Here is a 22985-nt window from a genome sequence, read left to right on the forward strand (position 1 = left end):
ATATCCATTTATGTAAGGGTATACATACTGTACATATCCATTTATGTATGTCAGGGTATACATACTGTACATATCCAGGGTATTTGTACATATCCATTTATGTAAGGGTATACATACTGTACATATCCATTTACATATCCATCCATTTATGTAAGGGTATACATATACATACTGTCCATTTATGTAGGGGTATACATATGTACATATCCATTTATGTAAGGGTATACATACTGTACATATCCATTTATACATACTGGTATACATACTGTACATACATACTGTACATATCCATTTATGTAAGGGTATACATACTGTACATATCCATTTATGTCCATTTAGGGTATACATACTGTACATATCCATTTATGTAAGGGTATACATACTGTACATATCCATTTATCCATTTAAGGGTATACATACTGTACATATACCATTTATGTAAGGGTATACATACTGTACATATCCATTTATGTAAGGGTATACATACTGTACATATCCATTTATGTCCATTTATGGGGTATACATACTGTACATATCCATTTATGTAGGGGTATACATACTGTACATATCCATTTATGTAGGGTATACATACTGTACATACATATCCATTTATGTAACTGGGTCCATTTACATACTGTACATATCCATTTATGTAAGGGTATACATACTGTACATATCCATTTATGTCAGGGTATACATACTGTACATATCCATTTATGTAAGGGTATACATACTGTACATATCCATTTATGTAAGGGTATACATACTGTACATATCCATTTATGTAAGGGTATACATAGTACATATCCATTTATGTCAGGGTATACATACTGTACAGGGTATACATACTGTACATATCCATTTATGTAAGGGTATACATATCCATTTATGTAAGGGTATACATATGCATTTATGTACATACTGTACATATCCATTTATGGTATACATATCCATTTATGTAAGGGTATACATACTGTACATATCCATTTATGTAGGGGTATACATACTGTACATATCCATTTATGTAGGGTATACATATTACATATCCATTTATGTCAGGGTATACATACTGTACATATCCATTTATGTACATAGGGTATACATACTGTACATATCCATTTATGTAGGGGTATACATACTGTACATATCCATTTATGTAAGGGTATACATACTGTACATATACATACTGTACATATCCATTTATGTAGGGGTATACATACTGTACATATCCATTTATGTAGGGGTATACATACTGTACATATCCATTTATGTAGGGGTATACATACTGTACATATCCATTTATGTAGGGGTATACATACTGTACATATCCATTTATGTAGGGGTATACATACTGTACATATCCATTTATGTAAGGGTATACATACTGTACATATCCATTTATGTAGGGGTATACATACTGTACATATCCATTTATGTAGGGGTATACATACTGTACATATCCATTTATGTAAGGGTATACATACTGTACATATCCATTTATGTAGGGGTATACATACTGTACATATACATACTGTACATATCCATTTATGTAAGGGTATATACATACTGTACATATCCATTTATGTAGGGGTATACATACTGTACATATCCATTTATGTACATATCCATTTAAGGGGTATACATACTGTACATATCCATTTATGTAAGGTTATACATACGGTACATATCCATTTATGTAGGGGTATACATACTGTACATATCCATTTATGTAGGGGTATACATACTGTACATATCCATTTATGTAGGGGTATACATACTGTACATATCCATTTATGTAGGGGTATACATACGGTACATATGCATATAACCCTGCTACTGCATTGGAGGCTGGAATGGAATGCATTTTATGGTAGCAAGCAAATCAAACATATGGAAACCAGATGTTTGACTCCGTTCCATTGACACCATTCCAGCCATGACAATGAGCCTGTCTTCCCATAGCTCCTCCCACCATCCTCCTATGTGCTACTGTGAAGACTCCGTGTGAGACAATGTCCACTACCTTTGGTGTCATTCATGCTATCATGTGACATGCCTTTGTCTTGTCTGTGAATAAATCAGTGACTTTGCCCTCACAGACATATTCATTTCACTGCATATACTGTAGTCAGATATATGTGGCGGCTCGAGCTGAGAAGTACTACCCGGCACCACTGGAGAAATCTTTCATCTTCCGTCTTGAAAGTGAAATGATGGTTTTTGAAGAACAGCCCTCTGACTTACTTCTCTGTTAAATAACAAGTCGTGATACTTCTGACTACAATTCTAACTGAAAATCTGAGAAAATATGCTTTGTTTATTCATTCGGTGAGTTTCTTATGTTCACAAATGGTTTTGAAGCATCGCCATGATTTTCATCATATCAACCAACGAGAGTTTTAATATGTAAACATACACACTTCTGTGCTTGTGAATAGCTTGCATATTTGTGTTAATAGCTTCCGCTCTCATGTAAACTAGCAACATTCAAGTTGTTCATTTGGTTTGCTGAAATGTCCAGGACGTTCAAAATAAAATTAAGATAGAAATGGTACATTGCATTCTGTTTTACGTAGACAGTCATTCCTGTTCTACACACAATATATTTTTATCGGAACACTCCTAAACATTTCACCCCCCTGAACAGGCCCCATATGTTGTGAGCCTGTGTTTCCCCACACAAACACATACACATAATCTACCACCAGTTGTTTACAATGGAAATCTAAAATGTCTGTCTCTCTGAGCTTGTGTTTTCTGTAGGGTGCTAGCTCTAGTCTGTGCACCACTCGAGCACTACAGCCTCTCTATAATGGATAGGCTACGCAGGTCGGCAGTCCCGATTCTGTCACTTCAACACTCCTCTGCTCCCAGCAAGCCGTTTGAGCAATGAACGGCCTCTGCTAGGGGAATCCTATGGGGGCTTTGGGTTCTCTCTCTCTCTCTCTCTCTCTCTCTCTCTCTCTCTCTCTCTCTCTCTCTCTCTCTCTCTCTCTCTCTCTCTCTCTCTTTGCATGTGGAGGGGAGAGTGCTTAGACGAAGACACGATTCTCTATGAAATGTTTAGATATATGGACTCTTGAATATGTCAGACAGAAAGAGAGACGTGTTTTTGTAGCCTGTAATAGATTCAGAAGCTGCCTCAGTCTGGAAAGAGACGGCGTGTTTGAAGTGGTGTGTCTAGGAGATAGGAAGTCGGTAGCAGAGCAAGCAGAGAGATATGCCCACAACAACCATCACACCACCTAGTTGCTTTCAGGAACAATAAAAAACATCCAAATATACTTGCACTGTTGTGAGACTAGGCTATTTAAAGTGCTGGCTGATTTTGTTAGCCAAATAATGTGGTCATTGACAATATGGTAGACTACTGTCAGTTTTTGACTTTGCCTCAACTTAGATCTCAGTATTGAGTATCAGAAGAGCAGAATATACTGTAGACACACACACACACACACACACACACACACACACACACACACACACACACACACACACACACACACACACACAGACACAGACACACACACAGACACACACACACACACACACACACACACACACACACACACACACACACACACACACACACACACACACACACACACACACACACACACACACACACACACACACACACACACACACACACACACACACACACACACACACACACACACACACACACACACACACACACACACACACACACACACACACACACACACACACCATCTGTTTGATTCCTAGAGTTGGCTGCTGTTGGGGAAATTATTTCATGATAACAAGGAGGCATACTGTCTAATCTCCTTATACCACCTATCAGCTGCTGACTTACATACTCACAACTACTAGTCCTAAAGTACATAGTAACATACATACTCACAACTACTAGTCCTAAAGTACATAGTAACATACATACACACAACTACTGGTCCTAAAGTACATAGTAACATACATGCACACAACTACTAGTCCTAAAGTACATAGTAACATACATACTCACAACTATTAGTCCTAAAGTACATAGTAACATACATACTCACAACTACTAGTCCTAAAGTACATAGTAACATACATACTCACAACTACTAGTCCTAAAGTACATAGTAACATACATACTCCCAACTACTAGTCCTAAAGTACATAGTAACATACATACTCACAACTACAAGTCCTAAAGTACATAGTAACATACATACTCACAACTACTAGTCCTAAAGTACATAGTAACATACATACTCACAACTACTAGTCCTAAAGTACATAGTACCATACATACTCACAACTACTAGTCCTAAAGTACATAGTAACATACATACTCACAACTATTAGTCCTAAAGTACATAGTAACATACATACTCACAACTACTAGTCCTAAAGTACATAGTAACATACATACTCACAACTACTAGTCCTAAAGTACATAGTAACATACATACTCACAACTACTAGTCCTAAAGTACATAGTAACATACATACTCACAACTATTAGTCCTAAAGTACATAGTAACATACATACTCACAACTACTAGTCCTAAAGTACATAGTAACATACATACACACAACTATTAGTCCTGAAGTACATAGTAACATACATACTCACAACTATTAGTCCTAAAGTACATAGTAACATACATACTCACAACTATTAGTCCTAAAGTACATAGTAACATACATACTCACAACTATTCAACTGTACATAGAAGTCTTCCACCCATGTTAGAGCCAATACAGTCTCTGCATAGTACTGTTTGTCAACCTTCTACAGCCTTCATTTAAAACAACAATTATGCTGCTATTTAATAACCTAGGTCCTAGAGGTAAGCAATGTTTAATAATGTACAATTAACCAAATGATGAATTCATAATTCATCTGTATGGCATGTATTCAGAATGATGACCTGACATTTTCTAGGCTATCGTTCCAGTAATGTGTCTCTTGAGAAAATTACAACTTGTACAGTAGAGAAGATTTGATTGTTTTGTCGTTGGAACATTGCCTTGTTTTACCAGTGATATAGAAGCAGTAGTGAGTGTGTGCGGTGGGGTGCGGGCCTACGTCCAGGCCTGTGGTATGAGTCATCCATCCTGGCCCTAGATTCTCAGAAACTCAACCTCTCTGCCATTCTAGCCAATTACAGCCCGTCTCTCAGGTTGTCATGGTGCGGCTCTCCATTGTCTGATTAGTATGCGTGAGAAACAAACCTGTAGCTGAGATTCCAGACATTAATAGCATAGTAATGGCCAGATAAGTGGCTGGTTCATAGCATAATTAGCAAAGGGAAAACGTCTGCACTGTGAGTGTCACAAAAAAAAAAACGGTTTTAATCTGTCGATGTTCATTGGTGCAGTTGAACTTACATTCCTGTCACTTGAATTCTACACAGAAGCACAATGGCTTACTTCCTGTAGCATCTGAATCAATGTGTTTCAGTATCTTTCTTCTATCTCTTATACATCTCGACTATCTGCCTTCTACAACTAGACGATCTGATTCAGTCCTGAGATCTTCAATCAGCCGTCAGCCCAAGTCCAACCGTGTCTGATTCCACATCCTCTCCGTATTCCTATGTACAGTGTCTTTCATCAACGTGAGCTCCACACTCCCCTCGGACCATCCTCCCTCCTCCTCTGCCCAGATAAACTCTGCTCTGGCACCAGGGGACTTTATGTCCGTCCCCTCCCCCCGACCTGGGCGCGAACCAGGAACGCTCTGCACACGTCAACAGTTACCCTCGAAGCATCGTTACCCATCGCTCCACAAAAAGCCGCGGCCATTGCTTCTATAGCTGCTACGTTGTTAATGACCTCGCTGACTGCAGCCAGTCATTTTCATCTCGGGCGCGGCCGCCACGTCACGTCTCACCGCCGTCGCCAGGCGCGCATTTTGCGCTGTCGTTGCTAGGCTGTTGTACCTGCCGCTGCGTGCAGAGCGATGCACCGTGGTTACCGCAGTCTCCGTTCAGTTCCTGCAGCCAGAGCAGAGTTTTGCTCAGGTCTCCCACTTGTCTTTACGTGGACGTGCCACTGCAGCTGACAGCATAGACAATGAACAGGATCAGATTCACACAGCAGTTAAAGACGGCTGTGGTTTATTTCATCTGTGTGTGTTCTAATAATGACATTGATTCATCATTTGTTTTTTCATCATCATTTTATCATCATGTGCCGTCGCCTTTAACGTGTTTCTTTGTTACCATTCTAATGTCATCATTTAACGCCAACTGCTAATGTTGATTGATTGAGAAATCATTGATTTGGCTGCAGGTCTTATCTTCCACCAGAGCTATTGTGTGTGTGTGTGTGTGTGTGTGTGTGTGTGTGTGTGTGTGTGTGTGTGTGTGTGTGTGTGTGTGTGTGTGTGTGTGTGTGTGTGTGTGTGTGTGTGTGTGTGTGTGTGTGTGTGTGTGTGTGTGTGTGTGTGTGTGTGTGTGTGTGTGTGTGTGTTGGCCAGAACAGTGTGACTGATTAGTGCTGTGTCCAGCCCTGATTGTACTCTGGTGATTCTCTCTGGTGATTCTCACCATTCTATATGTATTGTGATTCTCACCATTCTATATGTATTGTGATTCTCACCATTCTATTTGTATTGTGATTCTCACCATTCTATATGTACTGTGATTCTGTCACGCCTTGGTCATAGTATTTTGTGTTTTCGTTATATATTTGGTCAGGCCAGGGTGTGACATGGGTTTAATGTTGTATTTCGTATTGGGGTTTTGTAGTTATTGGGATTGCGGCTGAGTTGGGGTGTTGCATAGGCTTGGCTGCCTGAGGCGGTTCTCAATCAGAGTCAGGTGATTCTCGTTGTCTCTGATTGGGAACCATATTTAGGTAGCCTGGGTTTCACTGTGTATTTCGTGGGTGATTGTTCCTGTCTCTGTGTAGTGTTCACCAGATAGGCTGTAATTAGGTTTCACGTTCCGTTTTGTTGTTTTTGTATATTACGTTATTTTCATGTATCGTCATTTCATTCATTAAAGACATGAGTAACCACCACGCTGCATTTCGGTCCGACTCTCTTTCAACAAACGAAGAACGCCGTTACAGAATCACCCACCACACACGGACCGAGTGGCGTGGTAACAGGCAGCAGGAGCAGCGAAGGGAGGACGTTATGGACAGCAGAGGTATGGAGTATACGACGTGGGAAGAAATAGACAGGTGGGCGGTCGACCCAGAGAGAGTGCCGGAGCCCGCCTGGGATTCGCTGGAGCAGTGCGAAGAGGGCTATAGGAAAATGGAGTTGGAGAGGCAATCACGACGGTGCAGAGGGAAGCCCGAAAAGCAGCCCCAAAAATGTATTGGGGGGGCTCAGAGGGAGAGTGGCTGAGTCAGGTGATAGACCTGAGCCAACTCTCCTTGTTATTCGTGAAGAGCCAAGGAGGAGACCAGAACCAGAGCCGGTGTTAGAGGTGAGCGAAGCAGAGACTGTGAGGGAGTTAATGGGGAAGGTGGAGTGGAGAGTAATGAGGGAGTTGATAGCTTGGTGCGTTAGGTACAAGATTCATCCGACGGAGCGTGTCAGGGATTTGATGGCACCTGGGTTAGCGCTCCATACTCGTCCTGAGGTGCGTGTTAGTCGGCTGGTGAGAAAAGTGCCAGCCTCATGCACTAGGCCTACAGTGTACCTACCTAGCCTTGCACGTCCTGTGCCAGTCCTGCTCTCAGGCTCTCCAGTACACCTTCACGGTCCAGTCCATCCTGTGCCACCTTCACATATCAGTCCTCCGGTAGCAGCTCCCCGCACCAGGCTTCCTGTGCGTGTCCTCGGCCCAGTACCACCAGTGCCAGCACCACGCACCAGGCCTTCAGTGCGCCTCGCCTGTTCAGCACAGCCAGAGCCTTCCTTCCCTCCTGCGCTGTCGGAGTCTCCCGCCTGTTCAGCGCTATCAGAGCCTTCCTCCTCTACAGCGCTGCCGGAGCCTCCTGCCTGTTCGGAGCAGCCTGAGCTGTCAGTCTGTAAGAAGCAGCCAGAGCTGTCAGTCTGTATGAAGCAGCCAGAGATGTCAGTCTGCATGAAGCAGCCAGAGCTGCCAGTCTGCAAAGAGCTGTCAGTCTGCAAGGAGCTGCCAATCTGCAAGGAGCTGCCAGTCTGCAAGGAGCTGCCAGTCTGCAAGGAGTTGTCAGTCTGCATGGAGCAGCCAGACCTGTCAGTCTGCAAGAAGCTGCCAGTCTGCAAGGAGCTGTCAGTCTGCATGGAGCAGCCAGAGCTGTCAGTCTGCATAGAGCAGCTAGATCCGCCAGTCAGCCATGATCTTCTAGATCTGCCAGTCAACCAGTCTCTTCCAGATCTGCCAGTCAACCAGAATCTTCCAGATCCGCCAGCCAGCCAGGATCTACCGGAGCCTACTACCTGCCTGAGCTTCATCTCAGTACTGGGCTTTCTCTCAGTACTGAGCTTTCTCTCAGTACTGGGCTGCCCCTCAGTCCCGGGCTGCCCCTCAGTTCCGGGCTGCCCCTCAGTCCCGAGCTACCCCTCAGTCCTGAGCTGCCCCTCAGTCCCGAGCTGCCCCTCAGTCCCGAGCTGCCCCTCAGTCCCGAGCTGCCTTAGTCCCGAGCTGCCCCTCAGTCCCGAGCTGCCCTTCAGTCACGAGCTGCCCCTTAGTTCAGTGGGGTTCTGGGTGAGGACTATTAGGCCATGGTCGGCGGCAAGGGTGGATTATCCCAGGACGCGAAGGGGAGGAACTATGACATTAATGGAGTGGGGTCCACGTCCCGAGCCGGAACCGCCACCATGGACAGACGCCCACCCGGACCCTCCCTATGGTTGTGAGGTGCGTCCGGGAGTCCGCAACTTGGGGGGGTTCTGTCACGCCTTGGTCATAGTGTTTTGTGTTTTCGTTATATATTTGGTCAGGCCAGGGTGTGGGTTTAATGTTGTATTTCGTATTGGGGTTTTGTAGTTATTGGGATTGCGGCTGAGTTGGGGTGTTGCATAGGCTTGGCTGCCTGAGGCGGTTCTCAATCAGAGTCAGGTGATTCTCGTTGTCTCTGATTGGGAACCATATTTAGGTAGCCTGGGTTTCACTGTGTATTTCGTGGGTGATTGTTCCTGTCTCTGTGTAGTGTTCACCAGATAGGCTGTAATTAGGTTTCACGTTCCGTTTTGTTGTTTTTGTATATTACGTTATTTTCATGTATCGTCATTTCATTCATTAAAGACATGAGTAACCACCACCCTGCATTTCGGTCCGACTCTCTTTCAACAAACGAAGAACGCCGTTACAGATTCTCATCATTCTATATGTATTGTGATTCTCACCATTCTATATGTATTGTGATTCTCACCATTCTATATGTACTGTGACTCTCATCATTCTATATGTACTGTGATTCTCATCATTCTATATGTATTGTGATTCTCACCATTCTATATGTATTGTGATTCTCACCATTCTATATGTATTGTGATTCTCACCATTCTATATGTACTGTGATTCTCATCATTCTATATGTACTGTGATTCTCACCATTCTATATGTACTGTGATTCTCACCATTCTATATGTATTGTGATTCTCACCATTCTATATGTACTGTGATTCTCACCATTCTATATGTATTGTGATTCTCATCATTCTATATGTATTGTGATTCTCATCATTCTATATGTATTGTGATTCTCATCATTCTATATGTATTGTGATTCTCATCATTCTATATGTATTGTGATTCTCATCATTCTATATGTATTGTGATTCTCACCATTCTATATGTATTGTGATTCTCATCATTCTATATGTATTGTGATTCTCATCATTCTATATGTATTGTGATTCTCATCATTCTATATGTATTGTGATTCTCACCATTCTATATGTACTGTGATTCTCATCATTCTATATGTACTGTGATTCTCATCATTCTATATGTACTGTGATTCTCACCATTCTATATGTACTGTGATTCTCACCATTCTATATGTATTGGGATTTGATACTGCGATTTTATTGTGATTTGATGTTCCAAACATATTGCTCACTATTATGACTGCTGCAGAGAGACAGGGGAGACCATGGATCAGTCATGTTGGCTCACTTTTGAAGAAGAAGATGGAGAACAAGGTGGAAAAATACCAGAGTTTTGGCGCAGGTACAGCCGACTAGCGCTAGCAACAACAAAAAAGTCTCATCAATACTTGTAGTCAAAATATTGATATAATATTGTCCGAAATAATATTGCGATGTGTAATTGTATCGATTCTTTCCCCCTATCACTAGTGTGTATGTGTGTGTGCGCCTGCATGTGTGCGATTGTGCGTGCTCGCTATTTGTCATTGAGAAAAGGGTTCCTTGAGAGTCATAGCACCGTATATATCGTTGTGACAACACACAGGCATACTGCCATCTAAGCCCGACACAGCAATGAAAAAATCCTACATCTATCCTCTCCCTTTCACTAGTCGGTGCAGCATAACTTAAGCCCAGGCTGACTGGCGGGCTCTTCCATTTACTCTAATAAACAGGGGTGTTTGGTGAGGGAGGAGAGTGAGAGGGAGAGTGGCTGTTGGGCTGGTTACACCCCTCCATCTGCTCACAGTGTGCCGGGCTGCTGCTGCTTCCACCATCCTGCTTCTAATACAAATCCTCAATCCCTTGTTTTTATGGCTGAACACCTGCTTATGTCTTTCTCCTTGTAGCGAGCCCATTCCTCCTTTTCTGTCTTTCCAGTTCAGCAGTATTGTTCCCCATTTCCATTTAAAGAAACTCACAGGGAAGCAGAGTTTCTCCTTGCATTCCTCCAGGACTCAGTCTTTCCTTTACACCCCTTCCTTCAAAAACATGGTTATTCATGTTTATGCTTAAGACATTTCAAGGGAAGGGGAGTTTGATTTCTCCTCTCCCAGTCCAGTTATGTGCTTCCTGGTGTTGCGCTGTCTAGTAATGGACAGGAGGAGTTGATCATCATCAGAAGAACAGAAGGAATGAGACCAGGGGCTGCCTCGCTCTGAGAGAGAGAGAGAGAGAGATACGGGTGTGAGAGCTGAATGAGAGGGAGGGGTGTGAGTGCCAGAGAGAGTAGCGAGGGAGGGGTGTGAGTGAGAGTTTGAGAGAGGCGGCACAACACTGAGAGCAGACTTCCCTAGGAGCTGCTCACTGCTACAACGCCACAACTCACAGCTAGGGGACAAAACACACCCCAACACACACTCACACTGTACACACACCCAGCCGAGAGGAGGCTTTATCCACTTCTGACGGAGAGGCTTTGTGAAATTTCCGTGTATTGAAATCGAAGTGGACACAAACCCAGTCACAATGGAAGAGAATATGGAAGAAGGACAGAATTCAAAAGGTACGGTGTAAAATATATATATATTTTTTTAATGTAAATATCTCGGAGCTAATTCATGATTCCTTTGTGTTGCTGCTGCTGCAGCTGTGTGTACTGTATGCCGATGTTACACACTCTCTCTTTGACACAGACCTGTGTTTGGATGATGCCAAGCAGAGAATAAGCTACTGATGCAGACAAAGAAACACATGGATTGTAAATTACTTGAGTGTTTTTGGGAGATTTTTTCCCCTTATTATTGATTGTCATCATCGTTCAGAGCTCATTTGAATTGCGCTGGTTTTATTGTGATTTGAGCGATGCTGTTTTGAAAGGTGGAGGGAGGGGAGGATGGAGGGAGGGAGAGAGAAGGAGGCGGTGTTTGTTGAGTGGTTGATTGGAAGGGGGGGGGGTTCGTGGGAATTGTCTTGTCTTCTGCTTGAACGCTTGTCTTGACGGCTCACAGCAGAGAAGTGAATTGACCATTACTTCGCTATCTAAGCTCAAATCATCTCAAATCAGATTAGCGCGCCTGTCTGTCCTCCTGACCCTTTGACCCAGTAACAGTTGTTTGTTTAGTGGTGGGGTTGCTGCATGGCTGCTGTTCCATTCATCTCATTTAACGGCACTGTGCTGGAGGATGGGCGGGTGTTGTCTTGTCGTGGGGGATCAACAGAACACGTATGCAGCGCTAGCTAAGACTATATACCCATTATGAATAAAACATGTGAATGCATGGTCTGTTATGGAGATGGAATGAACATTTGTGACTGTTTTTATAGATGACGCACACTCTTAGCCAATCAGAGCAAAACATGAGGAGCCATCTTTATCCCAAGCAGATGCTTCCCTTCCCCTCCCTCTCCTCCCCTCCCCTTTGCCTCCTCGCCCACGCCGCTTTCACATACACAATTTACACATATGAACCATATACCCCCGCCCCTCTACTAAAAACAGGTTACAAAAGGTTACACATGGGGTTGGAGTGTAGAGAGAGAGACAGAGGGGGAGAGAGACAGAGGGGGAGAGAGACAGAGGGGGAGAGAGACAGAGGGGGGGAGAAACAGAGGGGGAGAGAGACAGGGGAGAGAGACAGAGGGGGAGAGAGACAGCGATAACCTTCCATAACAAAGTCATCACCTACAGAGAGATGAACCTGGAGAAGAGTCCCCTAAGCAAGCTGGTGCTCGGGCTCTGTTCACAAACACAAACAGACCCCACAGATCCCCAGGACAGCAGCACAATTAGACCTCCTGCCAAATGTATGACCATATTAGATACTTCGCTCAGATACACATACTTCGCTCAGATTACACAGATCCACAATTCGAAAACAAATCCAATTTTGATAAACTCCCATATCTACTGGGTGTCACTTTTTATTGTTTGTTTCACTTTTGTTTATCTATTTCACTTGCTTTGGCAACGTAAACATATGTTTACCATGCCAATAAAGCCCCTTGAATAATTTGAGAATGAGAAAGAGGGAGTGAGAGAGGGAGAAGGGAGAGAGAGAGAGAGAGAGGGAGGGAGAGAGAGAGAGAGAGCGAGAGAGAAGGAAAGAGAAAGAGGGGGGGATAGGGGGAGAGAGAGAGTGAGGGAGTGAAGGTTCCCTGCCATGGTCATTGTCCTCCCAGTGGTCCCTGGCGTGTATTTAAGTAACTGTTCTGTTGCCCGCTCATTAGTCCTGACCCACTTCTGAAATAGAGGGAGAGAGCATAAAGAGGGAGATGGAGAGAGTGAGAGAGAGAGAGCATAAAGAGGGAGATGGAGAGAGAGAGAGAGAGAGAGAGAGAGAGAGAGAGAGAGAGAGAGAGCGTAAAGAGGGGAGATGGAGAGAGAGAGAGAGAGAGAGAGAGAGAAAGAGAGGAGATGGAGAGAGAGAGAGAGAGAGGTAAAGAGGAGATGGAGAGAGAGAGAGAGAGAGAGAGAGAGAGAGAGAGAGAAGAGAGAGAGAGAGATGGAGGGGAGAGAGAGAGAGAGAGAGAGAGAGAGAGAGAGAGAGAGAGAGAGAGAGAGAGAGAGAGAGAGAGAGAGAGAGAGAGCGTAAAGAGGGAGATGGAGGGGGAGAGAGAGAGAGCGTAAAGAGGGAGATGGAGAGAGAGAGAGAGAGAGAGAGAGAGAGAGAGAGAGAGAGGGAGATGGAGAGAGAGAGAGAGAGGGAGATGGAGGAGAGAGAGAGAGCGTAAAGAGGGAGATGGAGGGGGAGAGAGAGTAAAGAGGGAGATGGAGGGAGAGAGAGAGTAAAGAGGGAGATGGAGGGGGAGAGAGAGAGAGAGAGAGAGAGAGAGAGAGAGAGAGAGAGAGAGAGAGAGAGAGAGAGAGAGAGAGAGAGAGAGAGAGCGTAAAGAGGGAGATGGAGGGGAGAGAGAGAGAGCGTAAAGAGGGAGATGGAGAGAGAGAGAGAGAGAGAGAGAGAGAGAGAGTAAAGAGGGAGATGGAGGGGAGAGAGAGAGCGTAAAGAGGGAGATGGAGGGGGAGAGAGAGAGCGTAAAGAGGGAGATGGAGGGGAGAGAGAGAGAGCGTAAAGAGGGAGATGGAGGGGGAGAGAGAGAGAGCGTAAAGAGGGAGATGGAGGGGGAGAGAGAGAGAGCGTAAAGAGGGAGATGGAGGGGGAGAGAGAGAGCGTAAAGAGGGAGATGGAGGGGGAGAGAGAGAGCGTAAAGAGGGAGATGGAGGGAGAGAGTGGAAGAAAAACAGGGCAGCTTAAACATATCAACATTTGCTCCGGAGAATCTTCAACAGCTGAACTCAAACCATTTGAAGTTCCCAGTTCAATAGGTTGTTTCCCTGCATGTCATCTCTTCATTACCATACTCTCTAGAGTCTAAAGAGTCAGGTGCTGAAAGCAGAAGGTCTGTGACTATTTGTCCAGGCAGTTGTTGCTTTCTTGAGATAATAATGAATGCCTTGGGGTGTTGAATAGCAGAATACTGATAGCCTCTCTCTCTCTCTCTCTCTCTCTCTCTCTCTCTCTATATATATATATATATATATATATATATATATATATATATATATATATATATATATATATGCGGCTGCCGGTCTCCTATACTTCATTGCGGCACGCTTGGCTAACCACAAATATAGCCAAATCCACAGACAGGAATGATCAATGCAAATCGCTTTAGCAGGCAAAGGGAAGGGACAATCGGAGGGAGAGGGCAAGGGATGACAGAAGAAGAGATGGAGGGAGGTAGCTGGGTGAGGAGAGATGTGCTGTGGAGAAACAAAACGACAGCGATGGTGGTGACGACAGAGTGATGGGAGGTGCTCTTTCACTCTCTCGCTCTCTCTCTGATGGATGGAGGGATGTTGTTTTGGAGAAAGCAGGAGGGATAGCGGGAGTGGGTTTGAAGAAGGAAGGATGGAGATTAACAAGGTAATGGTGTTGATTTTTGAGGAAGCAAATACCTCCTACCCATATATCAACGTGGCAGCACACGCTTACACAGACATTAATCACTGTACACACACACACACACACACACACACACACACACACACACACACACACACACACACACACACACACACACACACACACACACACACACACACACACACACACACACACACACACACACACACACACACACACACACACACACACACACACATATCTGGTCTCCCCAAACACTTAGATTTACAAATACAGAGCATTAGGCAGTACTGTTGGGGGGGCATCAAGGGCAGCTGTGGTCATAAAGTAGGCTCATAACGGTGATGACGGTACTGACGAACATGGTGATGATTCTGATGGCGTTATGGTGTCGATTATGGGGACGGTGATGCTGAATGTTATGATGATGACTGGTTGTGACAAGAGTGCTATTTGTTGACTAAAAACTCCTGCCTGGTTTCAATAAACTATTCCTTGTCATCCTCAACCATCTCCAATCTCTTGTTGATTGTATAGTACAGCACTTCCACATTGTAAAGCATTCGTAGCTTGGAAAATGGAGGGCTTATAATATAATTCAATTTGAATCAAGCCGGTCTCTTAGGCAGTTTGAATATTGAAGCACTATTGATTTATCTGGGCGTGATAAGCCGCAGCGGGAGTGAAATGAAATACCCAGGCTGCACTCCCCCATCTACAGCTAGCGTCATGCTGCTGTTGCTATCAACAGAACTCCGACGTAGGAATGTATGAACATCCATCCTTAGCTGTGTGGGATTTTCGCCGCTGATAGATTTATGTTGATCAATTTGAATGACTAATTGACTCTCTTCCTTCACTTTGGGGTAAAGTTATTGGATGTGGCTTGTCTTTTAGGACAGTGGAGCTTTTGTCTGTTCGTAAAAACAGTCGAGTTGAGACAACTGTTGTCACATTGCTGACTCTGGTACATAGATAATTGACTCCTGGCCCACCGTGGGTTGCATCAATGATTGAGCCTGGATATATAGTTAGAGAGTGTACTGTGCTGTGAAATGGGTGCTGAAATGACACTGATCCCCTTCAAACGGAGGTCCTGTTACAAAAATACTCTCATTCTCTATGCGTGTGGATAAAATGTTGAACCAGTGTTTTCAGTGATATAGTTCTATAGAAATCCCTCTACCGACTACAAACTCACCTTCGGGCTTGTCTAGGCTCTTTGATTACATTCTTGAGGGTCTGTGACTCAGACTGTGGGTTCCAAGATAGATATCTGAATCGACTTGATACAGTACCCGTGCAAGCCATAAGGTACAAATCACCGTCCCCTTCACCCACCAGTGGGTACTGGCTAAGAGAAAGTGATCCATAACTCTCAGTATCCAAGAGGCAGAGGGAGTTAGTGGGGCGTGGGGGTCGTGCAGAGAAGGAGGGAGGCAGGGAGCAATGGAAAGAAGCTTGTAGGGAGGCCTATGAGAGGCAGGGGGAACGGGAGGGAGGCAGAGAGGCAGGGGGAGGAGGCAGAGAAGCAACTCTACCCTGTTTCAGAAAAGGGCGCAGGGAGGGAGGGAGGCAAGTCTGGGAGTAGTGTTATGTTGCTCCAGGGTGATTGCTAGCCTGGCCTTGGCACTGATAGGACCTCAGCCATACAACTTCCTGCCTGGCTGGTCCTAGTGTAGTCTATTTAGGCCAGAAAGACCCGGCCGGGGCTTCCCTCTCTTCCCTTCTGTCTGCTCCACTCCTCTCCGGCCTGCAATTATGCTAACAAGCTCTGTCATTGTTCCAGCTTGAGGAGCCTGGTGACTAAAGTTCTGAGAGGAAGGTCAAGGTACCAGGGCAACGCCACCGATTACGTCCGATGAGTGTTCTGACTGGGGTCTCTGGGAAAGTGGACTTTGGCTAGCGCTGGACTGGCTACAACTGGACAATAGTTCCTCTTACAGTCTTCTGGAATTTTTAGTTGTTTGCTTGTATTTTGCAGCAGAATTGTACTGAAGTCAAGGAACTGTTTTGTTGTGCTCTGTTCAGATGGGTACGATTGCTTACCCTCAAGGCCTCTGTTGATTAGCTTCCTCTACCAGACTGTATGTTCCCCAGGGTGGCACTGTATAACCCCATTGTTAGGCTAAATGATCTGTGACACCAAGGTCATGGGTTCAAAACCCAGCCAGGAATACAGTCATTGGTTGACATTACATCAACACTTGCTGTCATTTAGTAAACATCAACGGATTATGACACATTTAACATGTAGCTTGGAGTAAATGACTCTGTGTGTACTGTCAATCTAGAGCACAGTAGAACATGCTAGAAGTGCATACTCAATCTAGCTGGACAGGGTTATAGTCCTTGGACTTTGATAGTGCACAGTGACAGACAATAACATCTATCGATTGGTGCAATGTCAGTGGTGTTTCAGGCTAATAGCAATGATATAGCCTGAGATCCCGTTGTCCTTGCGACCGGTAGCCTACATTGCGCCACCTATTTGTGTTGAGAATCGTTGTTTCACAATGATCGCTTTACGGTCGAATTTTCATGCCACTTGCCAGTTCTAAAAGGACCATCTTTAAATGTACAATGGAAATTGTCCCCCTGGGGTGAAAATGGGGATGCTTGGCCTTTTTGTTTTTGGAGCAGAGCATTATTGAAGTCAAGTCACGTTTAGTTATGTTTTGTGCAGACAGACAGCCAGGCAGCAAACTGTCACGGTCCTCATCGCTCATTCTGTTCCTTGTGTTGTCATCATAAAAGCATGTCATCTAAAGAACAATTCATTCCTTTTCATTTTGCAGTTGTCAGACGGCACTAAGAAATTAGTGAGGCGCTCATAGATACTATAATGCATTATACCTGCTTGCCTTATGTAAAGTGTTACCCTCGGGCTATATGGTACATTGTCAGTCTTTTGCAAGGGAACAGGAAAGCACCATGGATGCCAACTCCCTAGCAAGGCCACTAAAGATGTGTATACAACCAATGAAATGTCATTTCATTTCATTTCATTAGCAGAGCCATCAGTGCTGCGGTGTCTTGCAGGATGGACTCCATAAAGAGACACTTTGTTTAATGCTGTTGCCGAGTGCTCCTGGTTTACGATGCTGCCTGTGCCTATACTGACACAGAGGCTAATGAATGACCTCTAATTACAGTGCAGTTAGTACCAGCACCATCATTTAGCACTTCCTGTTTGTCCCCCCGGCAAATTAACATGAATCAAACCCAGTTGGTAACACTATAGCAGGACACAGACATGGACACTTCTCATTCCCCAATGTCATGCTGGTGTTAGGAGATGGTTGTGGAATTGGTGGCTTAAAGTGAGACCAGAGGGGATTGAGTATAATGATGGGGAGGAGGATGATGTTGAGGGGGGACCTAGTCAGTTGCACACATGCGTTCAACCAAAATGTGTCTTAGAGGATGATGGTGCAGCGAGACTCTTCTAATGCAGGTGAGAATACACGATGAGGTCGCAGTGATACATCGTTCCGAGCTGTCAGACTCCCAGCGTAATGACTGCAGAGGTAGTGAGCGCAGTGTACCATGTCCACAGACGGAGACTGTTCAGAATGTAAGATGAAGCACAGGGCCAGAAGGGAGAGGTCAGGGTTCAAAACGCTGCGTCTGTTGTTGTGTCTGCTGCTCTTGAGGGAAGCACCCAGGCACTTAACCCCTGTGTTTCATTACGAGCCCTCGCTGACGTCGTAAAAATAGACCTTTTATTTATATCTATGCCTCTTTTGGTTGATAGCAGCCACAGACCTCATGTATTATGGAAGACGTGTGGAAATCTTGCTGTTGGATCGTTGGACTGGTAAAGGGTTGCCACGGCCACTGATGTCTGTTTCCAGCCATGGGTGTTTCGTCCAGAGACGATTCTCTTTACCACAGTTGCTAGAGAGATCTGCTTTGTTACTGTCAGCTCTCGGGGGTGACGTGGTAGTGAAACGATGAGAGATCTGCTTTGTTACTGTCAGCTCTCGGGGGTGACGTGGTAGTGAAACGATGAGAGATCTGCTTTGTTACTGTCAGCTCTCGGGGTGACGTGGTAGTGACCAGTAGGCGTGTTGAAAGCGGTCTTCCACTCGTCACCAGGTCTGATCCGCACAAGATGGTATGCGTTCCGCAGGTCAAGCTTAGTGAAAACAACTGCTTCCTGGAGCAGCTCGAAGGCTGTGGCCATAAGGGGTAGCGGGTAACGGTTACGGACGGTTATGGCATTGAGTCCCCGGTAGTCGATGCAAGGACATAATCCACCGTCTTTCTTGGCCACAAAGAAAACCCTGCTCCCGCCAGGGAGGTGGATGGACGCATGAGGCCTGCTTCCAGAGCGTCCTTGATGTAGGTATCCATAGCAGCTCATTCGGGTGGAGATAGGGAAAAGATCCGACCCTGGGGGCAAGTGCCCGGAAACAGTTCGATGGGGCAATCATAAGGTCTATGGGGTGGTAGCATGGTGGCCCTCTGTTTGCTAAATACCAGTTTGAGGTCATGGTAACACTCGGGAACTCGGGTCAGGTCAATGGATTCTAAAGACTCGGGAGTAGAACTCGGGGAATTCGGGAAAATACAAGTAGCTTGGCACGTAGGACCACACTGCTTGATAGTGCCCACAGACCAGTCGATGTGAGGGTTATGGCTGTGAAGCCAGGGGTATCCAAGGACGAGAGGGAACTCGGAACAGGAGAAAGTTCATCAATTCCTGGTGTTGTGAAACTGAAAGTCGCAAGGAGGTAGTGACATGAGTGACAAGTCCAGATCCCAAAGGGCTTCCATCCAATGTAGTAACCCTCATGGGGTCACTTAGAGGTTCAGAGGGAACGCCATTCTCCTTTGCCCAGACACCATCCATGAAGTTACCTGCGGCTCCAGAGTCTACCAAGGCTTGAAGGTGAAGCTTGTGGTTGTCCCAGGAAAGGGTGACTGGAATGAGCAGACGGGAGTTGGACGGATGGGAGGAGGTTATGTTTCCCGTTACAGTTCCCCCCGGTCTGTACGGGACAGAGCGTTTCCCTGGAGCCCGGGACACGTGGAACGGAAATAGCCCGGTTTGCCGCAATATAGACAGCGTCGCTCCTCATCCGGCGGTCTCTCTCAGCCTGGGAGATGCGTCCAATCTGCATGGGTTCCGGTGGAGCCAGCGAGGATAAAGGTGGGGACTCGGAGCTGGGACTGATAGGGGCTAGAGGTCTACGGTTGAGTTCTCTCTCTCTCAGACGCTGGTCAATGCGTGAGGCCAACTTGATCAGGGACTCGAGATTGTCCGGTGGTTCCCGAGTGGCCAGTTCATTTTGGATAGTGTCGGAAAGGCCTTTCTGAAAGCACACCGTGAGCGCCTCGTTGTTCCAGCCACTCGCTGCTGCCACCGTGCGGAACTGGATGGCATAGTCCGTCACGCTGCGCCGACCTTGGTGGAGAGTCAGGAGCTGTTTGGCTGAGTCAGGACCACTGCTTGGGCCTTGAAACACTCATTTGAATTCCTCAGCAAAGGCAGAGTAGCTGGCACAGCAGGAACTATGGGCATCCCACACAGCAGTAGCCCAGGCCAGAGCTTTTTCCGACAGCAGGGTGATGATATATGCGATCTTAGACCGGTCGGTGGGGAACGACGAGGGTTGCAGCTCGAAGGAGAGAGAACATTGGGTGAGAAACCCTTTACAAGCACTAGGATCACCTGAGAACCGTTGGGGAGGTGGAAGACGAGGTTCAGCCAGGGGGTTAACTGCCATGGGTACGTGAATCTGAGGTACTGGGACGGGAACTGTTGCCGGGGTAAGTCGATCAGATATCTGCTTTATGGAAGTCAGCATCTCCGACAGAAGATGAGAATGTCAGAAGATGAGAATGTTAAGGCCTCTTGCTGAACCAGGGCGGCTTCGTGGCGTTGGACAGTCTCCTGGTGGTGGGACAGCATGGCAACAAGGTCCTGGGAACTGGCTGCCTCTGGGTTCATTTTTGGCTCTGTGTTTCTGTCAGGACCCGGTTACGAACCCGGGTCTCCGGAGTGAGAAACAGTCACTTAACCAACTGAGCCACGAATAGTCGGCAGAACCCAGAAGATGAGGCAGACACAGCAGTACTTGAGACGGTGTATTTAATGAAGTAAAAAGTTAAGTCCTTCAGGAAAACATGTAACTCCACAACCTCAAAAGGAGTTCCACAAGAACAAAGGTAATCCTCCAAGACAAAAAGGTAAATCCACAAGGTGGTAGGTATAGCATAAAAAGCCTCAAAAGATACTCAAAAATAAATAAACAAGAACAAAAAACAGAATTCCACAAGAGAGTCCACCGGGATCAACAAGAGTTCACAGAATACTAGGGCTGGGTGCTAACATACAAACACAGAGCAAAGAACTGAGGAAAACTAAGGGTTTAAATACAATCAGGGGAAACGAGGCACAGGTGCAAATAATAATGGGGATCAAGGGAAAACAAAAGGTCAAAAAGGACAATTGGGGCATCTAGTGACCAAAAACCGGAACAACCCTGGCCAAATCCTGACAAGATCCGCTTTGTTACTGTCAGCTCTCGTGGGTGACGTGGTAGTGAAACGATGAGAGATCCGCTTTGTTACTGTCAGCTCTCGGGAGTGACGTGGTAGTGAAACGATGAGAGATCTGCTTTGTTACTGTCAGCTCTCGGGGTGACGTGGTAGTGATGATAGATCTGCTTTGTTACTGTCAGCTCGGGGTGACGTGGAGTGAAAGATGAGAGATCCGCTTTGTTACTGTCAGCTCGGGGTGACGTGGTAGTGAAACGATGAGAGATCTGCTTTGTTACTGTCAGCTCGGGGTGACGTGGTAGTGAAACGATGAGAGATCTGCTTTGTTACAGTCAGCTCTCGGGTGACGTGGTAGTGAAACTATGAGAGATCTGCTTTGTTACTGTCAGCTCTCGGGGGTGACGTGGTAGTGAAACGATGAGAGATCCGCTTTGTTACTGTCAGCTCTCGGGAGTGACGTGGTAGTGAAACGATGAGAGATCTGCTTTGTTACTGTCAGCTCTCGGGGTGACGTGGTAGTGAAACGATGAGAGATCTGCTTTGTTACTGTCAGCTCTCGGGGTGACGTGGTAGTGAAACGATCTATCTAAAAGCGTTTGAGTAATGGAAGGTAGCGTTTCAAAGGGAAGAGAGACATTTGAGCATGAAAGACGTTCCACTTGATGAAAGACTGCGTTCCTCTTGCTGTGCGGGTATACATTAAATTAGTTTATTGATGTGAAGACTGGAATGCAATTGGCATGCCGTTGGGAACCAACCAGTGGAAATGAATAGGATGTGGCTATCTTTTCCCCTCTCTCACAGTGATGTGATGACACAACCTACAGTCCCTAATGCCCCTGCTTAGTGAACGTATGGGGTGATTACAGGGTATCTGTTACTGGAGGGTATCACTTACTCTGCTCTCACAGAAACGCTATACACTGCTATTGATTATAGTAGCATCCCCAACACTTAGCCCAAAGTTACATTATTCATTTTTTTGAGCACATTTTATTTAAAAATATTTTCACATTTTTATTTGCCGGACATAGAAGACAGTAAATACACCAGGAAATCAGCTCCAAGTGGTTTTAATGTTGGAAATCTGTACCCAAGTATTCCCACGCATGACAGAGAGACACGTGTAAGCAAGGTTTGAAATGATTATGCTTTCGTCCAATATTATATATGTTTGGGCTTCTTGCAGTCAATTTGCAGTTATTTGTAATTATGTTCCGGCCCCCAGACCATCCGCTCAAGAAAAACATCGGCCTGCGGCTAAATCGAATTGATCCCTGACCAGCTTTAATACTCCTGGTGACATAAAGTATGAGACCCAGGTTTATGCTTATAACAAGTGTTTAAACAATAATAATGCATTAAACCGGTGGGCTTTAAGTGAAGTCTTACCCAAAAAGCATACAGGTTTGGATATATTTGATTTATTTTATTTGGTTTATTTACCATGAGAGGTTAAGGTTATTAGGTTAAACTGTGGGAAATGGTGCTATGGAATAATGCATTTACCATGAGTCATCCTGTGGGAAATGGTGCTATGGAATAATGCATTTACCATGAGTCATCCTGTGGGAAATGGTGCTATGGAATAATGCATTTACCATGAGTCATCCTGTGGGAAATGGTGCTATGGAATAATGCATTTACCATGAGTCATCCTGTGGGAAATGGTGCTATGGAATAATGCATTTACCATGAGTCATCCTGTGGGAAATGGTGCTATAGAATAATGCATTTGACAACACGTAAAAGAAGACAGAGCTGCTTTTCAGCTCCCCAAAATGGCCACTTTCCCCACACAGCAAGTTAAT

The 22985-nt window shown here is 45.2% G+C and overlaps 1 protein-coding gene across 3 annotated transcripts in view; it reads left to right on the forward strand.

Annotated features, from left to right (window-relative positions):
- Positions 1–22985, forward strand: part of LOC118371877 (neuronal membrane glycoprotein M6-a) — a 90903-nt gene that overhangs the window by 20759 nt on the left and 47159 nt on the right. Inside the window, exon 1 of one of the 3 annotated variants that reach the window (XM_035757518.2) lies at positions 10680–11300. The exons of 1 other annotated variant lie outside the window; for it this stretch is intronic. In XM_035757518.2, the coding sequence (XP_035613411.1) occupies positions 11264–11300 (37 nt within the window). In that variant the 5' untranslated portion in view covers positions 10680–11263. Of the gene's footprint in view, positions 1–10679; positions 11301–22985 lie in introns of those variants that run through there. One more of the 3 variants, XM_035757516.2, reaches the window with a different exon arrangement.

Source organism: Oncorhynchus keta, chromosome 29 (assembly GCF_023373465.1).
Source record: "Oncorhynchus keta strain PuntledgeMale-10-30-2019 chromosome 29, Oket_V2, whole genome shotgun sequence".
Classification (NCBI taxonomy): domain Eukaryota; kingdom Metazoa; phylum Chordata; class Actinopteri; order Salmoniformes; family Salmonidae; genus Oncorhynchus; species Oncorhynchus keta.